The sequence below is a fragment of the Mesoplodon densirostris genome, chromosome 19, assembly GCF_025265405.1.
Source record: "Mesoplodon densirostris isolate mMesDen1 chromosome 19, mMesDen1 primary haplotype, whole genome shotgun sequence".
In the NCBI taxonomy this organism is placed as follows: domain Eukaryota; kingdom Metazoa; phylum Chordata; class Mammalia; order Artiodactyla; family Ziphiidae; genus Mesoplodon; species Mesoplodon densirostris.
The window spans coordinates 61,022,912-61,047,153 of NC_082679.1; the positions used below are offsets into that span (position 1 = coordinate 61,022,912).

The following is a 24,242-nucleotide window of genomic DNA, read 5'->3' on the forward strand; positions in this document are numbered from 1 at the left end:
GCTTGGGAGGCAGGAGCCGGCACTGAGCAGGTCGCGTACCAGCGTGGATGCTGTTTAGACTTCTTGAGCTGTTACGTAATGCTTCCCGCCTAATAGGGATGAAACCACTGGGGAAGCAAGGAGTTTTATGAGCAGTAACCACTGGAGCCCTAATGATGGAAACAAAGGGCTCTGCGTTATGACCTGATTGGCAGGATCTCTGACCGAGATTCCCGCCGTGCCCAGGGGGGTCTCGGTGCCTCTTGTACATTTCCCAGGCCTCTTGCAGGTCTGGCTCCTGGCTCTTAACCAGGACAGGCTGCATAATTTGTGGAATGAAAATGGGGGGCCCCTTGTTCAACAATTATTAAGACTGTCAAGAGGGTGACAGGAGAGCATTAAAACAAGCACAAGGCCCTTCTGAACACAGCACCCCGGCCGACCACACAGGCCGCACACCCATGAAGCTGGCCCTGCTCTTGAGCTTGCCTGAGACACTGACCTGGCCATAGGCTGCAGGCCGTAGTGGTGATCTGCACAGTTTCTGGATGAAGCACTTAATGAGTCTGCACATGGCTTTGCAGCTCTCTGCTTCTCCCACAACAGTCAGGAAACCATGTGTCCCAGTGGCAAGGCTACAAGATGCCAGGGTCTAGGTCCCTACATCACAAGTGGGAAAGAAACCCCTTGAAAGGGAGCCGCAATATGAGTTGAATCTGAGGGAGAAATTAACCCTATGCGTTAAGCCACTGACACATGGATTGGTTTGTTATCTCAGTTTAGCCCAGCCTAATATAGGCTAAACTGAAATAACAAACCAATGATTTTAAATAGCAGAACTGCCTCACCTTTGCCCTTAAAATGATGAGGGCAATAGGCCTATCTTCAGACTTTACTTAGAAATTAATATTTAGTGCAAGTCAGGCATTAATTATTTACCTGTTTCTGCTTATACCTTCACCATTACCTCAAGCTGTAATAGAAGGAAGATGATAACAAATAAAAATATTCATCCTTTATTCATTCATTCATTTACCTTATTCATTTATTTATTCAATCGTGCATTCAACAGCTGTTTACAAAGCTCTTACTACTCTTACGAAGCTCATTATCCTGTTATCTTTGAAGATTTTCATGCTTTGAGTTATATAAAATTTAAGCAGGGGGGGCTTCCCTGGTGGCACAGTGGTTGAGAGTTCGCCTGCAGTTGCAGGGGACGTGGGTTCGTGCCCCAGTCCGGGAAGACCCCACATGTGAGCCATGGCCGCTGAGCCTGCGTGTCCGGAGCCTGTGCTCCGCAACGGGAGAGGCCACAACAGTGAGAGGCCCGCATACCACACACACAAAAAAAATTTAAGCAGGAAAACTAAATGATGTTAGAATTAGCATGTTCTTCTTTTTTAAAAATTTATTTTATTGAAGTAGATATACAATGTTGTGCTAATTTCTGCTGTACAGCAAAGCAATTCAGTTATACATATACGTACATTCTTTTTCATATTCTTTTCCATTGTGGTTTACCACAGGAGGTTGAATCTAGTTCCCTGTGCTATACAGTAGGACCTTGCTGTGTATCCATTCTATATATAATAGTTTACATCTTAGTATTAGCATGTTCTTAAACATTATATACTCTGTATATTTGCATATTCTGTGGTACTAATATTTGAGCCACTGTGAGGGGAATAAATACAGAAGACATAATATCTCTGTGCTCAGTGAACTTCACATCTACAAGAGAGAGTTCCAAAAGAGAGGCAAATTGTTTCCATTATTTGGGTATGGGATTTTAAAAGTGCCGTTACTTTTAGAGACCCAGGTATAAATAACTCGAAGATGGTGTTTCTCAGCCTTGGCACTTTTGACCTTTGGGGCTGCATAATTCTTTGTGGTGGGGCCTGTTCTATGCATTGTGGGGTGTTTAGCAGTATCCCTGGCCTCGACCCACTAGGGTCCAACATCACATACCCCGCCCTGGTTGTGACGACCCCAAAATGTCTCCAGACATTCCCCAGTGTCCCCTGAGGGATAAAATCACCCCCAATTGAAAACCACTGCTCTAAGGAGAACTAGAATTGCTTTTTAAATATCTCTTAAATTGGTTAAGCAAACAAACAAAAAATACACCACAATTTCCTTTTTTTTCTTCAGTTTTATGGAAAAAATATTTTCACATTAGAGAATTTCAGCTACTTTGTACTAATCCAGTACTGGGAATAGAGATTCCACTTAAAAATGCTTTTTTTGAAGTATTTTAGGCAAGATCAGTTAATTCAGCACTGTTTCCTGGATCCTTTTTAAAGAGCTGCACAGAAAGGAATTATAGATAAAAAGATTAAATAGAATTTTTAATAGGTTTTGAGAAAAACATTACCTCAAAATGCTGGATGAGGGATTCCCTGGTGGCTCAGTGGTTGAGAGTCCACCTGCCGATGCAGGGGACATGCGTTCGTGCCCTGGTCAGGGAGGATCCCACATGCTGCAGAGCAGCTGGGCCTGTGAGCCATGGCCGCTGAGCCTGCATGTCCGGAGCCTGTGCTCCGCAACGGGAGAGGCCAGAACAGTGAGAGGCCCGCGTACCGCAAAAAAAAAAAAAAAAAATGCTGGATGAAACAAAGAAATTAGGGCAATAAAATTAATCCTGACAGGAGGGACCCCAGTTTTACCATGTGTTACCTTCTATCTCAAAAACAGTTATTTTTCCTAACATCTGGCCTGCTGCAGCTCAAACAACAGCTCACCAGAGAAGTAGGGCAAAGGCACTGTGGAGATTGAACATTTAGCAGGTGCCACGGAAGAATTGAAATAATCATAAGGTGGTTCTGTTGCCACCATCTCTTTATTGCTATAAAAATAAACAACCTTTGAAAACAGATGGGGGACAGCCATTGCTCAACTTGTCATAACTTATTACATATTTGACTGTCAATTTGTATTTAAAAAACCAACTAGCTCCCGGGAGGGAGAGCAAATTTGAGAGGAGAAGTCGATCGCATTTCAAATCAAGCCTGTGGTAATTGCAGCTACACAGAGGCACTCCTGGCTGCTATTAAAGGAAGTGGGCGACTATCTCAAAATTGAAGGTGTTCTCACTTTTAAGAACAGAGTTGTCTTCTTATTTGAAGGTACTTACTCATCTCAAACCTGCGTTGAAAGTATATACTTTGTGCCAGTTTGATTCAGTGCTTTAACAGAGAATATCCATTAGGCAACCACCACGCTCAGCGGTCAGCATATTGCAGTGACTTATGGTGATGTCATTGGTAGCCCCAAAAGCCCAACATTTGGGAAATGGGTTGCGTTCTCTTCTCATCAGTTTTTTGCCCGTACCTGTCCCTTTTTAGTTTGGTCCATCCCTTAAATATGGTGTGCTATTTGGTTAGTTAAAATGGCAACTTCCACACTATTTTTTAAATTACAAAATATTTTCTAGCTTCTATGTGAAGATTAATCCACTTACACTCCTTTACCTGTTATCTATTGCTGTATAATGATACACACCAAAACTTGGTGGCTTAAAACAACAGCCATTTAGTTCATTATCTTGCGAGTTGGGATGGGTTCAGTGGGGCGGTTCACTTGCTGGTCCTGCCTGAGGTTGGCCATGTGACTGCTGTCACGTAGAAGCTCAACTGGAGCTGAATGGTCCAAGATGGCCTCAACTTCCATGTCTGATGGGTATTTAGGGATGTCGGCCAGGGAGCATCAGTTTCCAGACATGTGGCCCCTCCAGCAGGAGAGCCCAGATATCTTTAGATGGCGGCTGCTTTCCAGGAGGACAAGCTCTTGTGAACAAGTACTTCCAAACCTCTGTTTGTATGTTTCCATGTGTCCCATTGGCCAGAGAATGTCAGACGGCTAAACACACAGTCCAGGTGGAAGGGACAATACAAAGTTATGATTTGCTGGGGGCTACTAATAGGACAGTCTTACCACCTGATAGAAAGATTATCTCTGGATTCAAGATGACTTAGGTGAGTGGAAATCAATTTGAATATTTGAAAATACCTACCAACTGTGACTAGATGTTTCTACACTTGTCTAAATTAGTGCCCTCTAGCTCTAGGCTAAAGCAACAAAATTTACTTTCTAGAGTAAAACTATTTAATAAAATGTGTTTATTTTCTTCAATCTTTATTTTCTCCTTTTTTGGAGAACATTAGTTGTGACCACATGAAATAGCAAACTCAAAATGATGATGGCCTAAACAAGATGGGCTTTCACCTTTCTTTCATTTATTTCTTGTTCATGTAAACAAAGCCAAAGGGAGGAATTCCAAGCTTTCCTTGAAGCTCCATGGTCATAAGAGACTCAGGGACTCATATTTTTTCTATCTTTCTGCTCTACCTTTCTATCATGTGGCTTTTATTTGAAGGGCCACCTCATGGTCCACAATGGCTGCTGAAGCTATAATAGTCATCACATCTGCATCCCAGGCATCAGGAAGTGAGGAGAGAGGGTGTTACAAAAGCACACACATTCTGGATGAGGTCCCTTTAAGGAACCTTCCCAGGAGTCTCACACACTTTACTTCTAATTATATCTCATTGTCTAAACCTTAGTCAGTGGCCACAGTAGCTGGCAGAGAAGCTGGGACATCTAGCATCTCACCTAGTCAGCAATGTGGTCAGCTAAGATCAGAGTTATGTTACTAAGGAAGCAAGGAAGAATGGATGCTGGGTAGCAATTCACAGTCTGAGCCGCAGTCTCTTTAGTAAAGCAGGGTTCAAATCCTGGCTCACGGGATGACTATACGGCCTTTTCAGTCTTTGTTTCCTCACCCGTACAGTGGGTTTAACAATATGACATACCTCCTGGAGTCGCTGTAGGATCAAATAAGTTTGCACCAGACACATGCATCACATGTTTGTATTGTTGTGTCTCTACTGCCTCCCACCTGGCTGGGGCTGGGGCCACACAGGGGAACTTCCCTGTCCCAAAAGGGAGGTGGAAGGAAGAAGGGTGAACTCTTCATAGTGGATATGCCATTTTCTTACACTGTAATCTATCACCAGAGGATATAGGAACAATATTTAGTTACTGTCTTTGGGGGAAAGAATTGCCTCTACCTACAGTCAAGATCAAAGGTTGAAAACTGGTGAGCCTGGGACTAAGCCTGCCATGATCTGTTTTGTTTGGCTTTCTTAGTCCCACTCAGTGATCTCTTGTATTTTACATTTGAACTAGTGTCCAAAATGTAAATATTTTAACAGTTTATATGAAAACCCAAATTCCCACCTTGTCTTGAAAAATCAAAAGGTCTGGCTTCTCCAGACTTGCATTTCAGAAATGCAGTACTTACCCTGAACTAAAAGGTAGCTGCCCCTTTGGCGGACATATACCCTCTAGTTAGCCACCACCTCTCCCAACTGTATCAAAATCACTTTACTCATGTAAGTGACCGTGTGGGCACTGGGTGGACATTTGAGCTTCTCACTCCTGACCCAGCTCCCATGACCCCACTCTGGGAATGGGGCCAGAGAGCCACACCCTCAGGGCCAACCTGTCTGGGCTACTATCAAAAGAGAGGCCAAAGGTCATTGGCATCTTCATCAAAACTCGCATTATCAAGAACTTTTTAGGTCTAATGTACAGCCTGACCACCAAATGAAAACTGCGAGAGAGTCTTTGTGCTGGTAAATGACAATCCCTAGATAATTGGGGAACAGAGGGTCAGGCCCCCAAAGGAGAAATGGTGACAAAGCTGAATCTCCCAGCTTGGCCTTGGATCTAACCTGCTTTCCCCCTTCTCTCCCCACCAAAGTCAGAGTCAGAGTCAGAGCACCTCTTCTCTCTCCTCCGTAGTATCAGGCAGGGCTTTAAGAGTCTCCTCACCCACAGCAGACAGCGCACCTCCTTGCCCCACCCCACCTGCTAGCCGAGTGTTTTGGAGGTAAGCAGAAAAAGTTAAAGTGAATTATGAGGAGCAGCTTCTGATTGGACACCCCCTCAAATGAAGATAAAGCCGGTCTGAAATGCTAACGTAGGTCAATGGGGAAATAAGACATTATTTACGATTCATTCCATGCGTGCCTTTTCAGGAGTGCATGCGCTGCAGAGTGTGGGCTGCCTCTGGATACCTATCAGGTTGGTTTGGTATCTTCTGTCAATTAATCTTTGACAGTTTCCCTATTAATTCCTGGGTACACGGAAACATTGACAAGATCAGAGGAAGATGAGTCATGCATGCATGTGCTCAACAGAAGTTTCTAGGCTTATCTAAGGGAAGAGAGGGATTGTTTCCTTATGAGGTTTTAATTGATCTCTGCTTCTATAGATCCTGTGTGTGAGTCCCAGAACTAGTATGAGTTACAGTCTATGTGGTTGGGTCCCATGAGACGTTTGGCCCATCACCATCGTCGTGGCAATGGGGCCCCCCCGCCAGAACTGAGTTGCAAATGGAAGCAGTCAATAAAACTTACCAAAAAATTAAAAATTTAAATTAAAATTTAATTTAAAATTAAAAAAAATTTTAATTTAAATTTAAAATTAAAATTTTTAATGTTCTCATTGGGGACATTATCACCTCCAAGAGGGAAAAAATTGGTGCTTGGGGGGACATTAAAAACATGAGATATTACAGTGGTTTGTGGTCCTCAAAGGGCCATCATAGATATCTATGGCAGGGGATGACAGGTAGGAAAAAAATATCTAAAGAGACTCTTGGTGTCTTATTAGATATTAGTGATCATGAAAAAATAAAGGTTGAGAAACACTGCATTATTTCATTCAACGCTACGATAGCCGGTTAAGGGAGATGCTCTTTTGTAAGTGAGAAAGTTGAGGTTCCACAAAGTAAAGGAATTTGCCCGAGGATATCCAGATGGTTTCTGGTGTGGCAGGATTTGAAAGTAGACAGCCCACATCCTCAGCAGTGCCTCTAACACTGTTCTGCCTGCATTTGTTCACCTGGTTCTCTTCTCACCGTCAAGAGCTGTTGGGAGAGAGCTGGGTTGTGTCCACGTGTGTGGTCAGAAAGCAGTCCCAGCCTGGTTGACCAGTGGGGAGTTGCATGTCCCAGTCCCGGGCCACTGATGTCACAGTGGCAGCGATTTTCATGTTTGTACTCTGACAGTCGTGACCATGAGATATGTCTGTATCTGATAGCAGAACTTGGCCTATAGGGTGACACACTTATTCTGGTTTGCCCAGGTCTGTCCTGGAATGCCCTCAGCCCCGGGCACACTGGCTGGTTTGTCATCCCACATCTAGAATGCTGATTGGGCGTTTGGAATCAGGATGCTCAGAACCCCTTCAACCTGAAGGACTCCAACAGAAATTTAGTTTCAAATCAGTGTCAGTCTGACTAGACATACTCCGTGATACTTCTGTATCCCTCCCACCCAGCTAAACAAGTCAAGGTGCCTAGAGTCTAAGGGCTTTCCTTCTGACACAGGAATAAACACGAAGGAGTGGGTTATGCTGTGCCGGATCTGTGGCCATGTTCTCTTTTAAAAGTAACCTCTGAGGCGCATCCCTGAGACAGTTTAGTCACAGAGACAGATGTTTGGGTGGGGCTAGAATGCCCTACCTCCTCTCATGAGTTGGATGCTTTGTGATGACGTGACATTTTGTCACGTCTAAGGAGCTCACTTAGTGATGCCTGCCGTCTCTGAGCACATCGGTTTTTATGTTTTGCATCCCCCTGGAAAGCACACAGTTGCTTCGACTGTGCTATCGAAGTGTATTCACTGCCAAATACAGACGTGAATGTCCATGTCCATGTCTCAATATATTATTCACTTATAGGAATATCATTTTTTTAAAAAGCCTGACACTTTTGATCATGTAAAGGAAATGTTTGGGGATGAAGACAAAGAAATGTCAAGAACAGTAGAATTTGGTCAACTGGGGCACAGAGCGAGCTGTCTTTTGGAGTCTCCCACTCTTGAGGCTGGCTGACCTTACCTGGAGATTGAAAACAGCCCCTCACCTTCAGAGCTGCACTCCACTTCTCAAGGGTGTGACTATGCCTGAAATCACAAGGAAGCGGAACTTCAAACACCGGCTTCAAGGTCATGACACCAGGCAGCACATGTCTTTAATCAGAGAAACACAACCAAGAGGAAGGGGCTACTGGCCAAGACAAAAGTCTCCTAATTGTTTATCAGCCTATCACGTTGGCAGCCATGTCCTTCGACAAAAGAAAATGACGGCCTGACTTGAGGCTTTCAGCTAGCAGCCTGTAATTCTTTTGCTTTGGAGGGACCACTGCTAGTTCATCTAGCTCTGGGAGTGACATAGTGATTATCATTTCTGTTGACACATGAGAGAGTATTGTGATGGGGAAGAAGACAGAAGTGTACTACATGGAGGACTCACACGTGTGTCTGTCGTATAATTATCATTTCTCTGCCATCAGGAAGCACACATAGGCACCAGATAAGCACAGATGAGAAGCCGCTGGGCTGATGGAAATAAATGAGCCCTTCTTCTCAGAGTCCAGACCGTGGGCGTGGGCAAGGTTAAGGCATAGGGGCCATCCATAGGCCCTGGAACAACTGTCCTGGTGCCTACATGCTGGACATCAGCCCTGGACTTGGAATTGGTGTATTTCTGCTAAACCCGGGTCCAGCAAGGACCTCTAGGTGGGGAAGAGAGCTCAGAGGTAGTTGGGGAGCATGCCTGGTTATGAAAAATGTCCAGGCAGTGCTGTCCAATCTTCTCACTAATGAGTTATCCATGACTTCCGGTCACTGTGGAATAAGGCAAAGCTATGGTGAGTTGCAAGAATGCAATTCTACCCAAAGAATGTTGACAGAGGACCTATTGAGTGATAGCTACCCAGCTTATAAATATGAATAGAACACAGCCTGTGTCCCCCAAGGGCAAAATTTAGGACCATGTGACCCATCACATAAAGAAGTTCTTAAAATGAAGAGGTTCCATTAACAGAGAAGTTTAGGAAATGCTACAGATTCTGTTTTCTCTTGGAGGTTTACAATATGCATCTGCTTATTAAGGATGCTAGGAAGTTCTCCAAGAGGGAAACCTGCTCACCTGTGCTTTCTGCATATTTCCCAAATGTGTTTCTCTGATGAACCCATGGAACCAGGGTCCCTTGGAAACAATTTAGGAAATGCTGACTTAGGAGGCTTATCCAGCCATTGCAGAACCTGGAAGTATGAAAACCATGATCCAGCCCCCAGAGCAGGAGTAGGCGAGAACAGGGTGTCGGGCCCATCAGATGTACCAGGACTCGGGATAGAGCCTTGATCCTAGAGGAGGACTAGAGTGCCGTATGGAGAAGCAGTGGCGGCTCCAGAATGTGTGTGTGAGTGTCTCTGTGTGTGTGTATGTGTGTGTACATGTGCGTGCATGCACACGCATGTGTTTGTGTTATCATAGATTTGTGTGATCTCCACAGTAGAAACCCAAATCTATAAACTAAGACTGTGGACAAGGTGGGAGGGAGAGGGTAAGGCAGGGCAACTCTGAGATGAGGGGCACCGGGACTCCTGCCATAGCAGGTGCTGCTTTCTACGGACAGCTTACTTCTGAGCTCCTTTGTCTGAGGTCATGGCCTGCACCACCATGATGGGCTCAGAACCCAGGACAGGACGATGATAAAAGGCATCTTCCTCAGAACTCTAACGTACCAGGCACTGCACCAAGTTATTTAATGTATTGTCCCATCAAGTCCTTACAGTGACCATGGAGAAAAGTGTTACTAATGTCCTAACGTTACGAGGGGGCATATGGGGAAAACTGAGGTTCAAGGAGGGTTGATTAACTTGCTCAAGTTCACACAGTTAGCTAAGACCTGAACCTAGATGTTACCCCAAGGTCATTTTCTTCAATGCTGCAAACCTATTTTGATGACTTAAGCAATGCTCATTGTCCACACAAGTGGGCCTCAGAAGGAAATCCAGGTGTGTGTTCATAGCAGGGTAAAGACAAAGGCAGGGCTTAAGACCAAGTTCACTTGCTCCCTAACAATCCATTAAAATAAAAAACATCTTCTGTGTAACCTTGGGAGTATTCCAGGATAACTTTTTATCATCCCATATTATCAAATCTGTAAAAAATAATACCAAAAAAGACATTATCAATGAATGTCCTGGTGGAAACTAAAAATTCATCACCCCGAGAGGTCTTTTTTTCCTTCCTATGAAGCCATGACAATCACAAATCATGATGGCTTCATTTTTTTAATACATTCTTTTGCCTGTTTGGGTCTGATTTCAATTAAAGGCATATTAAATAGGGCACAGATTCCATCAGTCAAGCATTCAATAGACACTAACAAAATGCAGGGCACCAGGTCGCAGGTACTTAGCTGAGGACTGTTTCCTGTGACATCCATGGTGTGGAGGCCTCCTTCCAGGTCTTTGCCCGCATGGAGCTCACTTAGCATGGCCCAGGGTGAGATGTGGGCCTGGAAGTTGCCTTTCATTTCTGACAGAGACCCCCAAGTGGGCCTGTTTTCCTAGACCAGGAAGGCAAACGAGCGTACCCTTGACACTAATGCTGACAGGCTGGCAGCGGCTGCCTGGACCACTGGGCAGAGAAAGAACCCTGATTCCACAGTGCAGCTCAGTGAGCAACAGCACAGGAACCAGATGGCTTGCTGACATCTTCCAAAGGCAAGGGGCAAGGAAGTGGGCTGCATGTGCCGAGAATTTTCTATTCTGACACTGTCCCTGAGGCCTGCCCTGTGACAGTTTCACAAAGAAACAAAGAAGGGCAAAGACACAACACAGAGTAGAAGATGTGTCTGGATGCATCTGGTTTAATGGCAACATTGGTGAAATTAACTGAGACTATTTAACAAATTGATGAGATGAACTGAGACTATTTAACAGATAGATCTTACTTTAGGATGGTCAGATCCATTTGCCTGATCATTCGCACCTAATGACTGATAATCTGATTCTGATTATGGGAAAAAATAAACTGGCTTTGATGGCTTGAGAAGCACTGTTATAAAAGGGAAAGGAATACGGGGATGGTGACTGAACTAGATGAACTCTGTGTTTCCTTTAAGCTTGAATATTTTCTGTATATGAGTATACCTGCTGGGGACGATAGGTCTACTGGTTCCATCTCTTACCCATTAGCTCACATGTTGTGGGCTCAAGAGGATTCAGAATCAGAAGATGGGGCCCTACGTTCACAGAAGAGTAAACTACAGTGAACAATTAGAGTTGGGCACGTCACCCTGAGCCAAACATGGTGGCTCGCAGTTGTCAAGACCTGCAGGTAAATGTGCCAGATTCCACTCTAGACCATGCTTCTATTGGTGTTTATAATTATGGTCCCTTTAAATTAAATTTTAATCACAAAATAATACATGCTCCTTATAAAAATGATCAAACCATTGCAGATCGGCCACCATCTTCCCTCGTCCCTGCATCACTATTAATCCCAGTGCCCTCTCTCCTTTCCCAGGTTTAACCACCAAAGCCAGTGTGAAGTTCCCCCTTATAGACCTTCTTCTATCCATTTATGGACATAAACTGTACCTGAAAAATATATGCATAAAGTTTGTGGAATTTTCTGTGTGCAAATAGGTTCATAAAAATGATGTTACTATGGGTAACATTTTCCAACTTGATATTTTTCAGTTTTGGAGAGCCTTCCATGTTAGAGCACATTAGATGTACAACCTTTTCTAAGTGCTGCAGAGTATTTCACAGTGTAGGGATAACATCATTTTAGCAATTCCTCTGTTGTTGGATGGTTAGGTTCTTTCCAAATGTTTCTCGGATCCTCCGTAAACATCCCCGCCAAAACCCCTTGTCGACACGTGCAAGTGTTTCTTGAGGGTAAATGCCAAGAGAGTGAATGCATTTTTTTTTTTACTAGTTGCTATCCAGTTGTCTTCCAAAGCACCTAATGCCAGTCGCCCTTCACGTCAGCTGTGTGTGAGCGAGACCTGTATCCGACACCCTTCTCAACCTTGTTACAATCAAATAGTCTCCATCACTCTCGTCTTTATACCATCTTTCTTCTAAAGTGTCAGCATTGCGGCTGCGCACAGAGCGTGCTCAAGTAACATCCGCGCCCATTCCCTGTAACCGGAATTAACCACAGTACCTTTCCCTTTGAGGCGCCCCTCCTTCCCCTTGCTTACACCTACTCACCCACCTGCACCGGCGACCTTTCCTGAGCCCCTGGTTAGATGAGGCTGTTCTCATCCGTATTCACATCACCCTCTCTCAATGTGCTGTGAATGCTTTATTATTTTCTTTTTTTTTTCACATCTTTATTGGAGTATAATTACTTTACAATGGTGTGTTAGTTTCTGCTTTATAACAAAGTGAATCGGTTATACATATACATATGTTCCCATAGCTCTTCCCTCTTGCGTCTCCCTCCCTCCCAGCCTCCCTATCCCACCCCTCTAGGTGGTCACAGAGCACCGAGCTGATCTCCCTGTGCCATGCGGCTGCTTCCCACTAGCTATCTATTTTACGTCTGGTAGTGTATATATGTCCACGCCACTCTCTCACTTTGCCACAGCTTACCCTTCCCCCTCCCCATATCCTCAAGTCCATTCTCTAGTAGGTCTGTGTCTTTATTCCTGTCTTACCCCTAGGTTCTTCATGACCTTTTTTTTTTCTTAAATTCCATATATATGTTATTTTCAAACACTCACTCTCCTGCTTAGTGCCAACCTGCCGGACGCCAAGGAATGTGACTTTTTGGCACCTCTTTTTCCCCCCCGACACCCAGCCCAGGGCCCCCCACGTGGTAGGCATTCAATAAGAGATTTTTAAATGAAGGCCATTGTCACAGAGCCACATCCACAATGAAATGAAAGCCCGTGGAAATAAACGGCATGTCAGGAGAAGGAAAAATTAAGCTGTCAATCTGCTGAACAGCAAAGATTTCTTTATTTCAGGTCTTCTAACGTGATGGAGGCAAGAGGGAGGGCGGAAGGAAAGCTAAAACCTAATGGAGCCAGGGAAAGGTTTTGCTTTTTTAATTTGGAAAGTGATTGACTTCACTCCACTGCCATTGCCCAGGTGCGGGGAGGGGCTCCGCCCATCGCTGTCCCCCAAGTGACCATCCCCTGCTCCTGCCCCCTCAGGGACCACGGTGATGCGGATGACAGCCTTTGACGCGGACGACCCGGCCACGGATAATGCCCTCCTGCGGTATAATATCCGTCAGCAGACGCCTGACAAGCCCTCTCCCAACATGTTCTACATCGATCCTGAGAAAGGAGACATTGTCACCGTCGTGTCACCTGCACTGCTGGACCGGGAGGTGAGCTGAAAAGCACACAACTTCTTTTTCATGAGAATTGAACATGGCTTTCACATGAGGGAAGATGTGCGGCTTCCGTCAGCGGCACTTCATGTAGCAGTGGAAATGAGATATTTACACATGGTTGGATTGGGGAGAATCTGTCAAGGGTGATGGGATGTTACGTGACCCCAGAAAACACACACTGGAAAAGCCATGTCCTTTGCGGTTATTTGCATTCATTCAACTCGATGCCTGTTTCCTCACTCTCCACTTACTCTTTTTTTTTTTTAATTTTTATTGGAGTATAGTTGATTTAGTTTCAGGTGCACAGCAAAGTGAATCAGTCATACATATACATGTATCCACTCTTATTCAGATTCTTTTCCCATATAGGTCATTGCAGAGTACTGAGTAGAGTTCCCTGTGCTGTACAGTAGGTCCTTATTAGTTATCTATTTTATATATAGTGGTGTGTACGTGTCACTCCCAATGTATCCCTCCCCCCTGCCCTTACCCCCTGGGAACCATACATCACGGACCACTTACTCTTGAGGCCCCAGCGACTGTGGGCTCTGCCTGCCTCACCTGTCTGCCAGGAGGGTGGGGGAGGGAGGGGGGAGCGAAGTGACTGTCCCAGATCACTGACACTCTCCTCCCTGTCACAGAGTCAGGTAGCTTTGACTTACTTCTTTCTCAAACCTTCTGCTGCCTGCGCCAGTGTTTCCGCCCGAGCCTTTCTCTCCCCTTGGTCTCTGCTCTTGTCCTGCAAGGCCGTCTCTATGGAACCTCACCCATCTTCCAGGTCATGTGTCACAGACAGGTGCCCTGTGGACCTCAGTCAGCCCACATGCCTGCTCTTTGGTTTGGCCCAGGGTGTTTTAAAGTTTCACATTAGTCGCCATATCCAAATATTTTGATTTTATATTTTTTAAAATTCCAATTTCTAGCCTTTCTGAAAATCAGAAATTCTGGAAATCGGGGCCCCAATTTCCACATGTGGATGATGGGTCAGACCACTCGTGACAGTCAGATGGAGCTGGTAACAGCTGTCGCACTTAGGGGGGCATGTGTTCCTGGCCCACTTACATCCCCTACATTTATTTGTCTGCTGGCCCTGGCCTATTTCCCAAGTTCCAGGGCCACCCTGTCATTCCCCACAGGCTACCTTCCATAGGAGAGCCTCTTGGCCCTTCACACAGCATGTCAACCCACTTGAGGATTCTCTGCCTCCATCACGCCCCCAGATCTGCCCCCATCCTGGGATCCCTTGTTCCCAGCAGGGCATCGTTCCATGGACGTGCCCCCTGGCAGTCACCCTGACCTTCTGCAGGCACCATCTGCCCCAGGAGGAGCACTGGGTTTCCCTCACAGTCCTGTGCATTTTCCCCTCTGTGTCTTTGATTTAAAAAATCCCTGGGTGAGAAATGTCTTCTCCTCTCCTATCTGTTTTCCTCGCTGTAGCTCTTCACAAGATTCTGGGTTAGATCCGCCCCATCTAGGAGGCGGTGCTCCACCTCTGAGTCTTCCACAGCCTTCTTCCTCCCTCAGTCTATGACTGCTCTGACCCGCAGCCCTCACATGGCATTTGTCACATGTTCCTTTACACTGTCATCTGTCTCTTTAAAGAATATCCCCTTCTATCAGACTTCACTCGCGGTCCAGCAGTTAAGACTTTGCCTTCCAATGCAGGGGGCGCAGGTTCGAACCCTGGTCACGGAACTAAGATCCCACCTGCCGTGTGCCCCGCCCCCCGCAAAAAAAAAAAAAACCCACAAGAGTATCCCCTTCCTCTTGGTCTAGACCTGATGCTGTAACCGCTAGTCACATGTGGTTATTTAAACTTTAATTGACATCCTTGAAATTAAAATGTAAAAGTCTATTTCTTGGTCAGACCAGCCACATCTCAAGTGCCCAGGAGCCCTGTGTGGCTAGTGGCCACCATACTGGCCAAGACAGAGACTGTTACCACCATCACAGAAAGTGCTAGTGGGCACCGCTGGCCTAGACAGTACATTTCTTGAGAACAGAGATTGTGATCATCTGCATGTTTGTTTGCTCACTACCTACCACAATTTCAACACTCCTAATAATAGGTTTTTTGGCATATTGGCAAGAATGAATTGGAGATGACACTAAGATTTTACATGTGAAGAGTGGGAAACAGTAGCTGGAAATGGGGAATTATTGGAAAGGGAGGAAGAGATTGAAATTTGCATTGAAACTCTGATTGTCACTTGGAAAATGTAATCGTTTCTCGTTAAAAATAGGAAGCAGAAAAAAGAACATTTAAGTCCATTTCCTCCATTTTGTCTCTCATTCTTTTTCCAAACCTCCCTATTTTTATGACTGCCTGACTGACGTATTATCTTCTTCAGAGGCAAGTAAGAACTTTCCATTTCTCCCTTTATTCCCCTCCCAGCATGCATATGCAAGAACACACACACGCACACACACCAGCTTTCCCATAACCTCTAATTCTCCTGAAGGCACTTGCAAATTCTTCCTACAAGAGAAAGGTGATTTCTCCATCTCAGCTTCTCTTTTTACTGGTAGAAAATGCTTTGTAAGTCTCTATTTATAAACCAAAATGATAATATATTAGATCATTCCATTTTTAAGGTTTATTTGGGGGATAAATGTGTCTCAAGTTCATGATCTTGTCATTTGGGTTTTTGTTAAATAGCAATAAGTATGTTACTATGGGAGTTGAAATAAGCCTTTTCAGCTACAATACATAAACAGCTCCAAAAAGGAAAAAAAGATCAATGCAATTTAACCAAAATTGGAAAATCAATGAAAAGTGACATGTTTCTGTGAGGGTTTCCAGAGTTCAGTGTTGACCCAGGCAACATGGCTACAATCTGAAGGAAAGAAATGTCTCTGAATTCAGGCAAGCCTTGTCTGTTTAGTAGTGCTGTGCTAAGATTCTCTTCGGCAAGTTTGCTGAAAGGGTAAAACGTGACTTCAAGTTACTTATCTTTAAAGGGACAGAACTTATGTGTCAGACTTCCCATGAGTATGTTCCAGTTTGCAGGGTTTTCATCTCACTGTACCTTTCCCAGGGTCCATGTCCATATGACAAGTTCCCGCAGCGGGATTATGGAATTGTTTGCTACTATTTCTGGAGACCTTCTGAGAAGGCATCCTGTCTTAGGTGTGGTTTCAAAAGTCTACTTCTGGATCATCTGGGCAGAACACTTAAAACAGATTTATGCACCATTCGTTTTTAAGAAAATATCCCATTGGGACCCCTACAAACTTTGATGTGATTTAAATCAATGTTAAGTGTGGTTACCATGTATTCACTCACAGTAACTCAGATGGCGTGTTTGCGTGTTGAATGGGTGTTAACAAACAGGATGGGGACTCCTCCTAGAGCTGGGGCCCCTGAGATTTCGCAAATGGTTTGCTCCTATCTGTCCCCTGCCTTGTGGGAGTGGAGGTTCCGGAAGTTCAAGCGTTGACCTGAGCTCGATTGATGTAAAGTTTTCACTTTGATTTTCCATCTAGTACGTTCCCAGAGAGGCCCCCGACAGGACCCCAAGAGGGAGGTGGGAAGGCTCTGTTTCTTTGGAACCTGCCCGTCCACCTTCCCTGCCTGTCACACAGTCACTCTGTACTGAGGCTTGTCACGGAGGCCAGGCTAGGACGCCGGTCAGTGCTCTTCAATGCTGCCATTTTCGTTGCTTCCCTTTCTTCCCAGGACGCCCTGAGCGGGGCCAGGGGAGACAGGTGCCCTCACTGCGCTGCTCCTCCCCACGCTCTGAGGAGGAGAGGATTGTGTCGGCGTGTCCTCCCTGCATAGTCCCAGTCCTTAGCTCAGGAACGTCTTCGCTGCGAGGTGGAGGGAAGGAAGGGTGTCGGGGGGAGAGGGAGGCAGGCAGCACGAAACGTACGGCCCCGCTGTGTGCGCAGGCCGCTGTCTGGCCAGGTGACCTCCTCTCATTGCCCAGCGTGTCATTGCAGCCTCTGGACCCGATTGCAGTGCAGAGCCGGGAGCGAGACTGCCCATCTCTCACCCACCCTGGGCAATGGGAACATGCTAGAAGGCAGCTCATCCACTTCATCTTCTGAGGACCCATAACTGACCCCCTCCTCTCCCTCCTAACTACAATCAGCCTCTGCCTTGGCTCCAATTCTGTGGGCCAGCCTTGCCCAGCAGGTGCTGTCTGTCCAGTGGGCATCTCCCTGAGATGTTCCTCCTCCACTGAGCCGTGACCTTGGGGAGAACGCCAGGCCAGGTGGAAAACGATATGGTCGGTGGAAGGGACAGTGGGTCGGTCCTTGCTTTCCAGTCTGTCCAAGGTTAACTACATTGTGGCTTCCCCAAAACGGGTGCATTTGCAGGCACAGTGACCAGGAGTCCTCTGGGGCAGCATGGTTGACTGCGGGCCTTCTTTGGATAGTGGACCACCTGGGAATGTATAGCCTGGAAAAGAGGGGCTCAGAGGGAAAGGGAGGGCTGTCTTCCTGTTTAAGGAGGGCTGGTCTTTGGAAAGAGAGAGTGGATTTGTTCTGCTTACTCCCCTAGAGGGGAAGAGTGGAATCAACTGGGACACTGGTTCTCAAACTTTGCTGAGGAGCTTTAGAAACCCCAGTGCTCCAAACAAAGCTGGATCCGTAAAATCAGTCTCGTCGGGGGTAGAACACAGGCATCAGTAGTTTAAAGAACCACCCAGGTGATTCAAATGTGCTGTGAATTGCACGGTCTTCCTGCCTTTGGAGAGCATGTTTCAGTGTTCCTGCTGACCTAGGTGGTGGGACCTGGGGAAAGAATCCTGGCCCCATGATTTATCTGGTTTTTGACCTAGGTGAGTGTACACGTCTCCTTGGACTGCTGTAATAAGTACCACAAGCTGGGTGGCTTAAAACAACAGACTTTTATTCTCTCACAGCTCTGAAGGTCAGAAGTCTGAAATCAAGGCGTCAGGGGGGCCAGGCTCCTTCGGAAGGTTCTAGAGGAGAATCCTTCCTTGCCTCTTCTAGCTTGTGGTAGTTGTCAGCAGTTCTTGGCATTGCTTGTCTTATAGACACATCACTCCAGTCTCCAGCTCCATCTTCACATGTCCTTCTTTTGGAACAGTGTATCTTCACATTGTCTTCCCTCTGTGCATGCCTGTGTCTTCCTATAAGACACCAGTCATACTGGATTAAGACCCACCCTAAAGACCTCATCACTGCTCGATTACATCTGCAAAGACCCTGTTTCCAAATAAGGTCGCATACACAAGTACCTGGGGTTAGGACTTCAACATATCTTTTGCAGGGACACACTTCAACCCATAGCAGTGAGTTATTGGACCTCTCTGTGCCTTGGTGTTCACCTATAAAATGGGAATAGCAGCACCTACCTGAAGTGGGTTGTTGGTGAGGGTCAGATGTGTCAAAATATGTAAAACACATTGTCTATTCTAAATAAACACAAGCTATCATCATTAGCATTACTGATTTAGTAGTAAATCTTAAGAGTGGTTAGTCAGTTCCCTGTTGTAGGATACAGTCAAACTCAGACTGCCCTTTGTAGGACATAACAGAAGGGATTCAGTTAACCAGTAAAGATTATATCTTTAATGTCTTTTCTAACTTTGAGACTATAGTTCTTAAAAAAAAACATTTATTGAATGCCTTTGGTGTGTAATTTGTTCTGTAGGATGCCGCCTGTGAGTGCCAGTTCCCCACCTGGCCAGCTGTGTAACACTGGGCAAATCATTTACCTTCTCTGAGCCCATTTCCTCATCAGTAATCACTGGTAATGACATCTGCACTACCAACTGTATCGCCTTTTCGAGATGTGCACAATCCCCTCTCCTTCTGCAGATAGCAAAGCATGGTACAGTCGTTACCATTTGTCACACTTCCTATGACTGCTGATAACTCGGGCTCCAGTTCCCATCAAATGCTGCTGAGAGCTTTACATACTGTTTCTACCCACATGTCACAGACATAAGAAGAGTCTCCCCAGATGGTGCAGAGTATGTTCACTTTATTCTGTGAGTCATGACTCTTCGTTTTTGCCAGTGCTGGGCTGGGTTGTACTGCAGTTCCTTGGATTCACAGCTGAGTCGTGAGAGCAGCTGCAGTGACCATGTATTGCCCTTGCTTTATCATGAGTTTGATGTTACTAGACATCAAGTTTGACTTGGAACTTGGTGTATTTTCCATTACAAGCTCTTCCATTCACTTTTTCTGAAACCATTCCAGAACATACCCTTTCTAAAGAAAGAGATCTTGGATCTCTGTCCCATCTCTGTATTCCCATTGCCAAACATACTGCCAGGTAAATAAGACACTCGGTAAAGATTTGTTGGATGGATGGATGGATGGATGGATGGATGGATGGATGGAGGGCTGGATGAAGGGCTGGATGAAGGGATGGATGGATAAAGAGATGGATGGAGGAGGAGGGATGGAAGAAGGGATGGACAGAGGGATGGATGGATGGAGGGATAGATGGATGAATAGATAGATGGAGGGACGGATAAAGAGATGACTGGAGGGATGGATGGCTTATGTTCCTTCAGTTTGTATCTATGAGTACATAGGTAACAGACTGTCTCAGAACTTACTGCAAGATCCACACCCTAGCATGGGTATATAAACAGAAGAAATGATTTTATTTTAGTTGAGAGCTTACTCTTGCCCTTGTGTAATCATCCAGCAATCTAATGTATTCACCTTATATGTACCCTGTGTGAGGAACTGCACTAGGCTCTAAGAATACCTTGATGAATAGGATGGTCATAAGGATCTGGGCCTCTTGCTTAAATGGGGAAATGTTTGGAGAAAATAAGGACCATATCCTACTAAACAAAATTGGGTTCATTGGGGGCACTGTTTTATTCTTTCATATAACCATACTCAGCCCCTCATTCTGATAGCTCTCTCTATGTTTTTAAACTATGTCTGGCTGCACTACAAAGTAAAATCAGATAAAGGTCCCTAACATTTGATAACTGGTTTATTTAGTCGATCATCTTGGCTGCTAGACTGAAATTCATCAGCTGAAATCTGCCAGCTTTTCTGAACATAGCCAGAGCAATCTACAACTAATAAAAGTAGCTAATGGTCAGTTTGGAGGGTTTGTTTTCTTTTTCTTGCTTGCTATTTTTTTTTTTTTTTTTTTTTTTTTTTTTTTTTTGCGGTACGCGGGCCTCACTGTTGTGGCCTCTCCCGTTGTGGAGCACAGGCTCCAGACGTGCAGGCTCAGCGGCCATGGCTTAGCCGCTCTGCGGCATGTGGGATCCTCCCGGACCAGGGCACGAACCCATGTCCCCTGCATCGGCAGGCAGACTCTCAACCACTGCGCCACCAGGGAAGCCCTTTTGCTTGCTTTTTTCTTGCAAATGCAAACAGTCTCCAAATGAGGCCCTTAAAATGCAGTGTTAACATTTCCATTGTAAAAGTATCGTTAGTCTTTTTAAGAAGTTTGAGCTGAGCACTTTCCTTTGTTTGAATTCTCCTTTCTCTTTTTTTTTTTTAAACATCTTTATTGGAGTATAATTGCCTTACAATGTTGTGTTAGTTTCTGCTTTACAACAAAGTGAATCAGCTATACCTGTACATATATCCCCATATCTCTTCCCTCTTGCGTCTCCCTCCCTAGCCCACCTCTCTAGGTGGTCACTAAGCACAGAGCTAATCTCCCTGTGCTATGCACCTGTTTCCCACTAGCTATCTGTTTTACATTTGGTAGTGTATATATGTCAGTGCTACTCTCCCACTTCATCCCAGCTTAACCTTGCCACCCCACTGTGTCCTCAAGTCCATTCTCTACATCTGCGGCTTTATTCCTGCCCTACCCCTAGATTCATCAGAACCATTTGTTTTTTTTAGATTTCATATATATGTGTTAGCATACGGTATTTGTTTTTCTCTTTCTGACTTACTTCACTCTGTATGACAGACTCTAGGTCTATCCACCTCACTACAAATAACTCAATTTCGTTTCTTTTTATGGCTGAGTAATATTCCATTGTATATATGTGCCACATCTTCTTTATCCATTCATCTGTCGATGGACACCTAGGTTGCTTCCATGTCCTGGCTATTGTAAATAGTGCTGCAATGAACAATGTGGTACATGTCTCTTTTTGAATTATGGTTTTCTCAGGGTATATGCCCAGTGGTAGGATTCCTGGGTCATATGGTAGTTCTAATTTTAGATTTTTAAGAAACCTCCATACTGTTCTCCATAGTGGGCTGTATCAGTTTACGTTCCCACCAACAGTGCAAGAGTGTTCCCTTTTCTCCACACCCTCTCCAGCATTTATCGTTTGTAGGAGATGGAGACTCTTGATGTCACTGAGATGTAACCCTAATCAGCCTGTCTCCAAAGCCCATACATTTCCCCCCCCCCAGTATATGGATCAAAATTTTTACTTATTTGGATGGTAACCTCACAGAGGAAATCGATTTTGAACCGTCTTTTCAACACAGGAAAGCAAAACACGGAGTTTTGAGGCAGCTTTTGTGCTGATTAAGATGTGGGCTTTCAGTGCCTGCCAGGTGGCCTTCTTCCAGCTTACAGAGCCCAGGTGGCTTCTAGAACTTGGTGCAAAAAGTCCATGGAGAAAGGTACTCTCCTGCCTTAGTTTGGAAATACAAATTGGCCCTATTTGTTGGGTATTTTGGCAATAAGAATCAAATAGCTTTTTAAAATGCCCCTGGTATTCTCTGACTAAGCAGTTCTACATAATCAAGTATACACCAGTGGGAGTTTTTGTTGGATTTATTTAAAGAGCTAAACTAAGTGTCCAAGCATTGAGGATCTGTTGAACTGTTCGATAAATTCTGCAATATTCCTACATTGGGCTTCCATTAAATCATGTAAAATGATGTGGTAAAAGAACATATGATGATATGGAAAGATTTTCACATATGTTAACAAGCAGTTCGCAAAGCACCACATAGGCTATGATTTTTTGTTTATATATATATCATTATCATCATCATCTTATTCTATTCAGGCTGCTATAACAAAATACTAGAGATTGGGTGGCTTAGACAACAGGAATTTATTTCTCACAATTCTGGAGGCTGGAAGTCCAAGATCAAGGTGCTGGCCAATTCAGTTCTTGGTGAGAGCCCCAGATGGCCATTTTCTCATTATGTCTTCCCATGGCAAAGGGAGGATGCTCTGGTCTCTCTTCCTTTTCTTATAAGGACACTAGTGGGACTTTCATGACCTCATCTAAATCTAATTACCTCCCAAAGGCCCCACCTCCCAATACCATCCCACTGGGGGGTTAGCACTTCAACATATGCATTTTAGGGGGTCAGAAACATTCAGTCCATAACATATATCATCACAGTCCAAGATGTGAAAGGGTATGTGTAAATGTGTTAGGAATGGTCATTTTCGGATTGCAAGTGATCTTAATTTTCCTGCAGTGCAGTGTCTAAGATGACAGTCTTCAGATCCAGGTTGCTTGAGTTTGAATTTCAGCCTCCCCACCCCCACCCCACCTCTTACCAGCTCTGTGATCCTGGGAACATTAGTAGCTTGAACAACTGGTAGCCATAATTTTCATGTCCATGTCATTAAATATTCTTCTCCTACGTCATTGTTAATGCTCCCAGAGGGCTCCATTGAATGAAAGTGGCATAAAACAGAGAACAAACCCCTTATGGTTGGAACTGTGCCTTTGTTTCCTCATCTGTAAAATGGGAATTATAATAGTCTCCCTCATCGGGCTGTTGTGAGGATTAAATGAATTAATATAAGCACATACTTAGAAGCATAACAGGTTTGGGTTAGCTGTTGCCGTTATCTGTATTTTCTAGTTTGGGTACAGTGACTGTGTATTGTTTGGGTAATGAAAATAAAATTCTGTTCATCTTTTTGGAACGCAGTTATATCTGGGTCTTGAGGGCAGGGGATTCCAAGTTAGGACACCACACCACGATGGCTCAAGTGGCAGCATGACTGTCACCTTTGGGTTCAGACGCTGGTTCCTACGTGAGCCAGTTTATTCGTTGACAGAACAGTGGGAATCATACCAGGCATCATGGCCTCTGCCAATATTGCTAGGATCACAGGCAACACATTTAAAAATGTCAGAAAAGAATGTTTTTAAGGGTGTATTAAGGTAAATCTTGTCAAAACTTCCCCACTTGACATGCTAAGCATTCGCATTTCTTCAGGCCCCATGGCCATGGCAGTGGCTTTGCTTGTCAGGTACCTGTGCTGCTTACCTTTCCTTTCATCGGTTCCAGCAGGCAGCTTAATAGATACAGTGTGGTGTGTGTTTCTGTGTTTTTAAGACAGCCATGGGAAATGAAATTTTTTTTGACCTTTGCAAAGAACAGCTGTAGAAATGACTGTTGAAATTCAATGAACAGCATCTCTATTTATGGACCTCAAAAGTAGGAACCAAGATTAAATTCCTTTAGATATTTGCTCCCCTGTGTCTTATAACCTGTTTTGCAGACTTCTTTTACTCCATGGAAGACTCCTTGGGTTCTAATTCTTGTTTTCTGTCTCCTTGAGCTCTGGATTTCTGGGATGGGGAAGAATGGAAAACTCCATTCTTACCTCTTCTCGGTGTTCGATTATCTAATACACGGGGGAGTGTATGTTGTACTCCCCCAGACATCTACGGTGTGAACAATTACAGCATCTATTTTTTCAGCCAGGCATTAAGTCAGGGCCATAACCCTCATAGGACCACCATACCCATTTTCCACAGGGGCAGCCAAGTTCCCGAGGGCTGACGTGACCTTCCTGATTCACATGCTGGAAATCCATGTGAGAATTGGACTTGACCCCCAAACCTCTGCTTTGTCTACTCCCCGCAGGCTGCTGAGAAAAAAGCACAGACCAGGGCCTCCCTGGTGGCGCAAGTGGTTGAGAGTCCGCCTGCCGATGCAGGGGATACGGGTTCGTGCCCCGGTCTGGGAGGATCCCATATGCCGCGGAGTGGCTGGGCCCGTGAGCCATGGCCGCTGAGCCTGCGCGTCCGGAGCCTGCGCGTCCGGAGCCTGTGCTCCGCAACGGGGGAGGCCACAACAGTGAGAGGCCCGCATACGGCAAAAAAAAAAAAAAAAAAAGCACAGACCATATTGAG

At 45.0% G+C, this 24,242-nt stretch overlaps 1 protein-coding gene across 2 annotated transcripts in view; it reads left to right on the plus strand.

Moving 5' to 3' along the window:
- CDH13 (cadherin 13) overlaps positions 1-24,242 on the plus strand; it is a 1,057,374-nt gene that overhangs the window by 798,721 nt on the left and 234,411 nt on the right. For both annotated transcript variants that reach the window (XM_060083564.1, XM_060083563.1), the window contains exon 7: positions 13,016-13,194. In XM_060083564.1, coding sequence (XP_059939547.1) covers positions 13,016-13,194 — 179 coding nt within the window. The remainder of the gene's footprint in view (positions 1-13,015; positions 13,195-24,242) is intronic.